This window comes from Triticum dicoccoides, chromosome 7A, assembly GCF_002162155.2.
Source record: "Triticum dicoccoides isolate Atlit2015 ecotype Zavitan chromosome 7A, WEW_v2.0, whole genome shotgun sequence".
Classification (NCBI taxonomy): Eukaryota; Viridiplantae; Streptophyta; class Magnoliopsida; order Poales; family Poaceae; genus Triticum; species Triticum dicoccoides.
In genome coordinates, this window is record NC_041392.1 from 228347494 (window position 1) to 228358480 (window position 10987).

The window sequence follows — 10987 nt, forward strand, 5'->3', positions numbered from 1 at the left end:
GAGCCATGCTCAATCTCGTACCTTGCAATACAGGCAAGAACCCCTTCTTTGACTGATCCATTTTGAACTTCTTCAATATCTTGTCAAGGTACGTACTCTGTGAAAGACCAATGAGGTGTCTCGATCTATCTCTATAGATCTTGATGCCTAATATATAAGCAGCTTCTCCAAGGTCCTTCATTGAAAAACACTTGTTCAAGTAGGCCTTTATGCTTTCCAAGAATTCTATATCATTTCCCATCAACAGTATGTCATCCACATACAATATGAGAAATGCTACAGAGCTCCCACTCACTTTCTTGTAAATGCAGGCTTCTCCATAATTCTGCATAAACCCAAATGCTTTGATCATCTCATCAAAACAAATGTTCCAACTCCGAGATGCTTGCACCAGCCCATAAATCGAGTGTTGGAGCTTGCACACCTTGTCAGCATTCTTAGGATCGACAAAACCTTCCGGCTGCATCATATAAAATTCTTCCTTAAGGAAACCATTAAGGAATGCCGTTTTGACATCCATTTGCCATATCTCATAATCATAGAATGCGGCAATTGCTAACATGATTCGGACGGACTTCAGCTTCGCTACGGGTGAGAAAGTCTCATCGTAGTCAACCCCTTGAACTTGTCGATAACCCTTAGCGACAAGTCGAGCTTTATAGATGGTCACATTACCATTCGCGTCTGTCTTCTTCTTAAAGATCCATTTATTTTCTATGGCTCGCTGATCAACGAGCAAGTCAGTCAAAGTCCATACTTCATTTTCATACATGGATCCTATCTCGGATTTCATGGCTTCTAGCCATTTGTCGGAATCCGGGCCCGCCATCGCTTCTTCATAGTTCGAAGGTTCACCGTTGTCTAACAACATGATTTCCAAGACAGGGTTGTCATACCACTCTGGTGCGAAACGTGTCCTTGTGGACCTACGAAGTTCAGTAGCAACTTGATCTGAAGTTTCATGATCATCATCATCAACTTCCTCTCTAGTCGGTGCAGGCACCTCAGGAACATTTTCTTGAGCTGCGCAACTTACCGGTTCAAGAGGTAATACTTCATCAAGTTCTACCTTCCTCCCACTTATTTCTTTCGAGAGAAACTCTTTCTCTAGAAAGGACCCATTCTTGGCAACGAAGATCTTGCCTTCGGATCTGAGGTAGAACGTATACCCAACAATTTCTTTAGGGTATCCTATGAAGATGCATTTTTCCGGTTTGGGTTCGAGCTTTTCAGGTTGAAGTTTCTTGACATAAGCATCGCATCCCCAAACTTTTAGAAACGACAACTTAGGTTTCTTCCCAAACCATAATTCATACGGTGTTGTCTCAACGGATTTCGACGGAGCCCTATTTAAAGTGAATGCGGCAGTCTCTAAAGCATAGCCCCAAAATGATAGCGGTAAATCGGTAAGAGACATCATAGACCGCACCATATCTAATAGAGTGCGATTACGACGTTCGGACACACCATTACGCTGAGGTGTTCCAGGCGGCGTGAGTTATGAAACTATTCCACATTTTCTTAAGTGTGTGCCAAATTCGTGACTCAAGTATTCTCCCCCACGATCTGATCGCAAGAACTTGATTTTCCTGTCATGTTGATTCTCAACCTCACTCTGAAGTTCCTTGAACTTTTCAAAGGTCTCAGACTTGTGTTTCCTTAAGTAGACATACCCGTATCCACTCAAGTCATCAGTGAGGGTGAGAACATAACGATAGCCACTGCGAGCCTCAACACTCATTGGACTGCACACATCAGTATGTATGATTTCCAATAAGTTGGTTGCTTGCTCCATTGTTCCTGAGAACGGAGTCTTGGTCATTTTACCCATGAGGCATGGTTCGCACGTGTCAAATGATTCATAATCAAGAGACTCTAAAAGTCCATCTGCATGGAGCTTCTTCATGCGTTTGACACCTATGTGACCAAGGCGGCAGTGCCACAAGTATGTGGGACTATCATTATCAACCTTACATCTTTTGGTATTCACACTACATTCACCATCGGAGCATGACCATAAAACATATCTCTCATATAAATAGAACAACCATTATTCTCGGATTTAAATGAGTAGCCATCTCGAATTAAACGAGATCCTGATACAATGTTCATGCTCAAAGCTGGCACTAAATAACAATTATTGAGGTTTAAAACTAATCCCGTAGGTAAATGTAGAGGTAGCGTGCCGACGGCGATCACATCGACCTTGGAACCATTCCCGACGCGCATCGTCACCTCGTCCTTCGCCAGTCTCCGTTTATTCCGCAGCTCCTGCTTTGAGTTACAAATGTGAGCAACCGCATCGGTATCAAATACCCAGGAGCTACTACGAGTACTGGTAAGGTACACATCAATTACATGTATATCACATATACCTTTCGTGTTGCCGGCCTTCTTGTTCTCTAAGTATTTGGGGCAGTTCTGCTTTCAGTGACCACTTCCCTTGTAATAAAAACACTCAGTCTCGGGCTTGGGTCCATTCTTTGGCTTCTTCCCGGTAGCTTGCTTACCGGGCGCGGCAACTCCCTTGCCGTCCTTCTTGAAGTTCTTCTTACCCTTGCCTTTCTTGAACTTAGTGGTTTTATTCACCATCAACACTTGATGTTCCTTTTTGACTTCTACCTCTGCTGATTTCAGCATTGAATATACCTCAGGAATGGTCTTTTCCATCCCCTGCATATTGAAGTTCATCACAAAGCTCTTGTAGCTCGGTGGAAGCGACTGAAGGATTCTGACAATGACCGCGTCATCTGGGAGATTAACTCCCAGCTGAGTCAAGCGGTTATGCAACCCAGACATTTTGAGTATGTGCTCACTGACATAACTATTTTCCTTCATCTTACAGCTAAAGAACTTGTCGGAGACTTCATATCTCTCGACCCGGGCATGAGCTTGAAAAACCATTTTTCAGCTCTTCGAACATCTCATATGCTCCGTGTCTCTCAAAACGCTTTTGGAGCCCCGGTTCTAAGCTGTAAAGCATGCCGCACTGAATGAGGGAGTAATCATCAGCACGTGTCTACCAAGCGTTCATAACGTCTTGGTTCTGTGGGACGGGTGCGTCACCTAGCGGTGCTTCTAGGACATAATCTTTCTTGGCAGCTATGAGGATGATCCTAAGGTTCCGGACCCAGTCCGGATAGTTGCTGCCATTGTCTTTCAGCTTGGTTTTCTCTAGGAACGCGTTGAAGTTGAGGACAACATGGGCCATTTGGTCTACAAGACATATTGTAAAGATTTAGACTAAGTTCATGATAATTAAGTTCATCTAATCAAATTATTCAATGAACTCCCACTCAGATAGACATCCCTCCAGTCATCTAAGTATAACATGATCCGAGTTAACTAGGCTGTGTCCGATCATCACGTGAGACGAACTAGTCAACATCGGTGAACATCTTCATGTTGATCGTATCTTCTATACGACTCATGCTCGACCTTTTAGTCTTCTGTGTTCCGAGGCCATGTCTGTACATGCTAGGCTCGTCAAGTCAACCTAAGTGTATTGCGTGTGTAAATCTGGCTTACACCCGTTGTATTCGAACGTTAGAATCTATCACACCCGATCATCACGTGGTGTTTCGAAACAACGAACCTTCGCAACGGTGCACAGTTAGGGGGAACACTTTCTTGAAATTATTACGAGGGATCATCTTATTTAAGCTACCGTCGTTCTAAGCAAATAAGATGTAAAACATGATAAACATCACATGCAATCAAATAGTGACATGATATGGCCATTATCATTTGCTCCTTTTGATCTCCATCTTCGGGGCTCCATGATCATCGTTGTCACCGGCATGACACCATGATCTCCATCATCGCGTCTTCTTGAAGTTGTCTCGTCATCTATTACTTCTACTACTATGGCTAATGCTTTAGCAATAAAGTAAAGTAATTACATGACGTTTATGTTGACACGCAGGTCATAAATAAATAAAGACAACTCCTATGGCTCCTTCCGGTTGTCATACTCATCGACATGCAAGTCGTGATTCCTATTACAAGAACATGATCATCTCATACATCACATATATCATTCATCACATCCTTTGGCCATATCACATCACAAAACACTTGCTGCAAAAACAAGTTAGACGTCCTCTAATTGTTGTTGCAAGTTTTTACGTGGCTGCTATAGGTTTCTAGCAAAAACGTTTCTTACCTACGCCAAAACCACAACGTGAATTGCCAATTTCTATTTACCCTTCATAAGGACCCTGTTCATTGAATCCGATCCGACTAAAGTGGGAGAGACAGCCACCCGCCAGCCACCTTATGCAACTAGTGCATGTCAGTCGGTGGAACCGGTCTCACGTAAGCGTACGTGTAAGGTTGGTCCGGGCCGCTTCATCCCACGATGCCGCCGAATCAAGATAAGACTAGTAACGGCAAGCAAATTGACAATATCGACGCCCACAACTACTTTATGTTCTACTCGTGCATAGTAACTACGCATAGACCTGGCTCATGATGGCACTGTTGGGGAACGTAGCTGAATTTTAAAATTTTCTATGCATCACCAAGATCAATCTATGGAGTCATCTAGCAACGAGGGAGAGAGGAGTGCATCTACATACCCTTGTAGATCACGAGCGGAAGCGTTCAAGAGAACGGGTTGATGGAGTCGTACTCGTCGTGATCCAAATCACCGAAGATCCTAGCGCCGAACGGACGGCACCTCCGCGTTCAACACACGTACGGAGCGAGGACGTCTCCCGTGCCTTGATCCAGCAAGGAGGAGGGAGAGGTTGAGGAAGAGGGCTCCAACAGCAGCACGACGGCGTGGTGGTGGTGAAGCTGCAGTACTCCGGCAGGGCTTCGCCAAGCTCTTATGGAGGAGGAGAGGTGTTGGGGAGGGGAGGGGTTGCGCCTTGGATGTTGTGTGCAGCCCTCCCCTCACCCCTCTATTTATAGGGGAAGGGGGAAGGGGGCCGGCCCCCTCTAGATGAGATCTAGAGGGGGGGCGGCGGCCGCCAAGGGGAGGGGGGCGCCCCCCCCCTTAGGGTTTCCCCCAAACCCTAGGCGCATGGGCCCTAGGAGGGTGTGGCGCCCCAGCCCACTTGGGCTGGTTCCCTTCTCCATACAGCCCATAAGGCCCTCCGGAAGAGGTGACCCCTCCCGGTGGACCCCCGGAACCCCTCCGGTGGCCCCGGTACAATACCGATATGCCCCCGAACCTTTCCGGCGACCGTATGACAACTTCCCATATATAAATCTTTACCTCCGGACCATTCCGGAACTCCTCGTGACGTCCGGGATCTCATCCGGGACTCCGAACAACATTCGGCAATCACATACAAGTCTTCCTAACAACCCTAGCGTCACCGAACCTTAAGTGTGTAGACCCTACGGGTTCGGGAGACATGCAGACATGACCGAAACGACTCTCCGGTCAATAACCAACAGCGGGATCTGGATACCCATGTTGGCTCCCACATGCTCCATGATGATCTCATCAGATGAACCACGATGTCGAGGATTCAATCAATCCATATACAATTCCCTATGTCAATCGGTACGTTACTTGCCCGAGACTCAATCGTCGGTATCCCAATACCTTGTTCAGTCTCGTTACCGGCAAGTCACTTTACTCGTACCGTAATGCATGATCCCGTGATCAACCACTTGATCACATTGAGCTCATTATGATGATGCATTACCAAGTGGGCCCAGAGATACCTCTCCGTCATACGGAGTGACAAATCCCAGTCTCGATTCGTGCCAACCCAACAGACACTTTCGGAGATACCTGTAATGTACCTTTATAGTCACCCAATTACGTTGTGACGTTTGGCACACCCAAGGCACTCCTACGCTATCCGGGAGTTGCACAATCTCATGGTCTAAGGAAATGATACTTGACATTCAGAAAAGCTACAGCAAACGAACTACACGATCTTTGAGCTAACTTAGGATTGGGTCTTGTCCATCACATCATTCTCCTAATGATGTGATCCCGTTATCAATGACATCCAATGTCCATAGTCAGGAAACCATGACTATCTTTTGATCAACGAGCTAGTCAACTGGAGGCTCACTAGGGACGTGTTGTGGTCTATGTATTCACACATGTATTACAATTTCCGGATAACACAATTATAGCATGAACAATAGACAATTATCATGAACAAAGAAATATAATAATAACCATTTTATTATTGCCTCTAGGGCATATTTCCAACAAGTCTACCATTCTTGGCGACGAGACCGACATTAATAAGTATCGGCGGGTTTTTGATGTTGATAATAAAAAGATGGTGACTCCTTCATATAAAGTAACATATCTCATCCCGCCGGTTCACCAACACACCTTTGCTCTAGAAATTGACCCAGCTGGTCTAATTGATGATGAAGCTGAGTTCGTTGCTCTTCATGAGTTCGATTGGTCTAAGCCCAGCTTCCAACCAGTGGAGGGAGATGAACCGGCGAGGGAGGAGTCATAACCGTCCAAATAATCCGTCCAAGGCTTAATGAACCGGCCTTAGCTTAACATCTGTTTAAGAGAAAAAGAGTTTTAACCTTTTTGGGCTCCCAACACCTTGTAATAGGCTAGCTTTAAAACTTGCATGTTCTGCCTATGCCATCATGCATATCATACTGCATCCGATATTTTATCCGTCATGTCAATATATGCTTTATATCTTTTATCATATTTGCAGTGTTTAAACCTGTTCCTGTATGTAAAAGATGAGAAACTGTCCTGGCGGTTTACCGCTGGACGGGTCAAAACACCGAATACATAACTATGAAATTACCATAGCGGAATAATCAGGACCAGATGTAAAGATAAACAAGGCTGAAAAGCCTTTGATTAAAGAAAAAACATAGATAAGTCTGTTTTATGAATGACAATGTCATACCTGCGTTCTTTGATTCTGGGCTACCGGCTTATGTGACCCGGACAGTAAGGGTGACAACCCAATCGTTTTTAGAAGTCAATACTTCCATATGCCTGATGACTATTATACCTTGGCAGCTCATTGTCAAATAACCGAGCCGGTTTAAATTGAAACCATGCTTACAATTAGATTCAAGACAACAAAAAACCAGTAAAACAAAAGAGTATCTTTCAAACAATGTAAATCAAGCTTTAAGAAAAATTTGGAGGATTCTGATTCGAATACGATCAGTAAACTGAACCAAAGGGGTTAAGCTAGGATTCGAATACAATCATGTAGCCCCCAGTGGCTTTGGCATTGCGCCGATCAAGAGGGTACTATGTTCTCTTTGGTTCGAATACGACCTATGTTTGAACAGGAAGCCCCCAAATGACCTTGAAAGTAATGCTTAAGCTTCCAGCTTGCCATGAATACCCCATAAACAAGCTTCTGCCAATGTGGATATCTCTGTTTGGACTCAATGAACACCCCACTGACGTAATAAACCGACCGTTGAACCGGATGTTCCTTGCCAGCCTCCTTGCGCTCTACAACAATGGCCACACTGATAGCACGTGTGTTAGCAGCCACATATAACAACAGTGGTTCCTTCTCAATGGGAGCAGCAAGGACTGGCGGCTCGGCGAGTTGTCTTTTCAGATCTTTAAAGGCAGCACATCACTCCAGACAAAATTATCCGTCTTCTTCATCATTTGATACAACAACATAGCCTTCTCACCTAACTAGCTTATGAACCGGCTTAAAGCTGCGACACGACCCGCCAGCCGCTGAACGTCATTGATGCACGCCGGCTTAGCCAAAGACATAATCACCTTAATTTTCTCCGGGTTAGCCTCAATGCCTCTGTTAGACACCAAAAAACCCAAAAGCTTGCCATCTGGGACTCCAAAAATGCACTTGGCCGGGTTAAGCATCATCTTGTAGACCCAGAGGTTATCAAAGGTTTCCTTCAGATCATCTACCAGAGTTTCCTTCTCTCCAGATTTCACCACTATATCATCCACATAAGCGTGAACATTACGCCCAATCTCATATCCCCAACAGGTTGGATGTCTTCTCTCCTAAGATTATCATAATGTAGAGGGATGCCTAAATATTTTATGGGGAATGTACCCACAGTATAGCCCAGGATAAGTTTGAAAAGACTCAATCTCTCCTTCAGGGAGACCTATTGGTATGATTTCACTCTTGGAGTAGTTAATTCTCATACCAGAGACATTTTCAAAGCATGTTAAGATAGTTTTAAGTTTTGCTGCTTTATCTACATCATTATCTATAAAAAGAATAGTGCCATCTACATACTGGAGGCAGATGACCACTCCAGGTATAAGGTGAGAGCACAAGCCTTTCACCAAGTCATAGGATGCATCTCTAACTAGCATTCTAGTCAGAACATCAATGACAAGGTTAAAAAGCAAAGGGGGAAAGGGTCTCCTTGCCTCAGACCTTTACTAGCAGTAAAGAAGTTCCCTTCTATCCCATTGATTTTCACCCCAATAGAGCCTAACTGGGTAATCTGTTTTATCCAGTTAATCCATCTTGGGCCAAAATTTCTCTTCTCTGGGACTTCATACAGGAAATCTAGGTTCACTTTATCAAAAGCTTTCTCATAGTCTAATTTAACAACCAAGCCAATGCTGCTAGAATGGACTGTGGAGTGCAACACCTCATGTGCTGTAACCACACTCTCTAAAAAAATCTGCCTTTGATAAAGGCAAATTGGTTGCTAGATGTAAGAAGATTCATCAACTTAGCTAATCTGTTAGTCAAAACTTTAGTAAAAACTTTAAAGATACAATTAAGCAAGCTAATTGGTCTAAACTTTTTCATACAAGTGGCATCTTTCTCATTAGGAACCAGAGTAATCATAGCAAAGTTAAGCCTGTAGATATCAAGCTCTCTCGCATAAAAATCTTTGAAAAGGGCCATATTTTTTTTTCAACACCTCCCAAAACTATTGGAAGAAGAGGAAAGAGAGGCCATCGGGTCCATGGGCTTCATCCGAGTAAGACCCAAAAATGGCCTCTTTTACCTCTTCTTCAATCTTTAGTCTCAGTGGCAATCGAAATATGTGGCAATGTCTAGCATGTCTTTAGTCTCAGTGGCAGTACCATTAGGGTTATCTAAAGCATGGATCAGGGTTTTCCTTCTCCTTTGGTTGGCTACAGCTTGGAAACATTTAGTATTCCTGTCCCATTCTAAGATATCCTTATCTCTAGATCTTTGCTTGGTTTTAATCTCACCCTTCAGCCAACTTTGCTGAAGTTCATGCAGTACCTCTTTCATTCTGTCAATCTCAGGATCAGATAAACTGCTCAGTTTCAGCCCTAATATATAGGGAGTCATATTCCCGGGTGAGGCTGGTTTTATGCTTCCTAAGCTCAGCCTCAATATTCCTACTCCAACCTCTAGCAAATTTCGTAAACCTCCTGCCCTTTTCCTACCAGGCATCTATGGCTTTTTATCCTTAATAGGGGTTGTCCAGTTCTTAATAACTAATTCTCTAAAGTCTGTCCTCAACAACCACCATTTTTCAAACTTGAAACTAGTGGGTCTAGGAGGGCAATCTAAGCCAGAGTCCCATAGTAGATGAGTGTGGTCACTCCCCACCCTTGGAAGGGCTTGGGAACTGCTTAAAGGGAACAGAGCCTCAAGATCTGTATCATAGAAAATCCTGTCAATGGTAGTCATAACCAAATTACTTTGGTTATTAGCCCATGTGATTTTTCTTCCAGACATCTTGATCTCTAAAAGACTCCAAATCTCTATCCAGGCATTGAATTTATCACACCAATGGTGATTGATATTGCCACTACTCTTATCCTGCTGGTATCTAACCAGGTTAAAATCTCCACCTATTAGAGTAGGTTGATGATCATCAATAAACATGCTATGAAGCTTTGAGATGAAATCATCTTTCCCTTCCTCATAGGGTGATCCATAAACACTAATCATCCTAAACTTAACCCCACTAGATTTAACTGTGAGGTTACAAGAGATAGAGAATTTGAGAGAACTCTAGGGGTTTATTTCAAAAATGTCTGCATCCACTCCTATCAGGATGCCACCAGCAGAGCCCTTAGTAGGTAAGTGATGCCAAACAAATTTTCTATTGTTTCTAATAGATTTCAAGAAACCAGTAGAGAGCTCCTCTTTCTTAGTCTCATGGAAAGCTATGGTACTAGCTTTAGTTTTACTAAGGACCTCAACTATGCAAGTTTTTTCCTCTGGGACAGTTATCCCCCTAATGTTCCAAAAAGACAATTCATCTAAACAGTTTTTTCTTGAGGTGCTTGCCCCGCCCATATTTTGACACTTTGGTCCACATTTCACTATAGTCGATTCCATGATAGGTGTCACAACGGCACCCTTCAGGTGTATGTGGACATCCAGTGAGGGAGTCCAAGCTATCTGGTAGATCTGCTATATTGTCAGATGGGCTTTATGTCATGCGAGTAGTTCGTCCAAGATTGGTTTATATTGGTTTTCGTCCTGTTTTTCATAAATTATATGGGTATTTTTTGTAAGTAATCGATGAGGCAAAACGTTTTAAGTGGGGACATTTGATGGAGTTTTGCGGCCTTGACCATCGGACCGAAGAAACAGAAGCTGTATGCGGTATGCGTAATGGAAATAACAGTGGCAAACGAGGGGGCAAGCAGAAAAGAGCCCCTGATCTATGCATCTCTATCCGAAACGCCAACCGTGGAGAAAACTACAGGGCCAGAACACAGAACAGACAGGCAGAGCACAGGAGCGGTGCTTGCTGAGCCCACCGGAACCACCGCGACCCATCCCCCGTCCCAAAACAAAACCGCGGCCCCCCGCCCGGACCCCCGAGAGCGGAGCGATTCCCCATTTCAAAAAAGGCGACGAGAGTCCGCCGCCGTCCCCGCCCCGAGCCCCGATGGTGTCCGACCAGGAGCTCGCCCGCTACGTCGAGTCCTTCGTCCGCCAGGCCGCCGCGCTCCCCGGCGCCGCCGCGGCCGGGATATCGCCCGACGCCGTCGTGCGCCAGCTCCAGGCGCAGCTCGGCGTCGACCTCGCCCCCAGGGCGCCGCTCATCCGCGACATCCTCATCGCGC

The 10987-nt window shown here is 44.7% G+C and overlaps 1 protein-coding gene across 1 annotated transcript in view; it reads left to right on the forward strand.

The window, feature by feature from the left end:
- The first annotated feature begins 10809 nt into the window (after window positions 1-10809).
- Window positions 10810-10987, forward strand: part of LOC119333415 — a 5287-nt gene continuing 5109 nt past the window's right edge. The window contains exon 1 of the mRNA XM_037606315.1: window positions 10810-10985. Coding sequence (XP_037462212.1) covers window positions 10810-10985 — 176 coding nt within the window. The remainder of the gene's footprint in view (window positions 10986-10987) is intronic.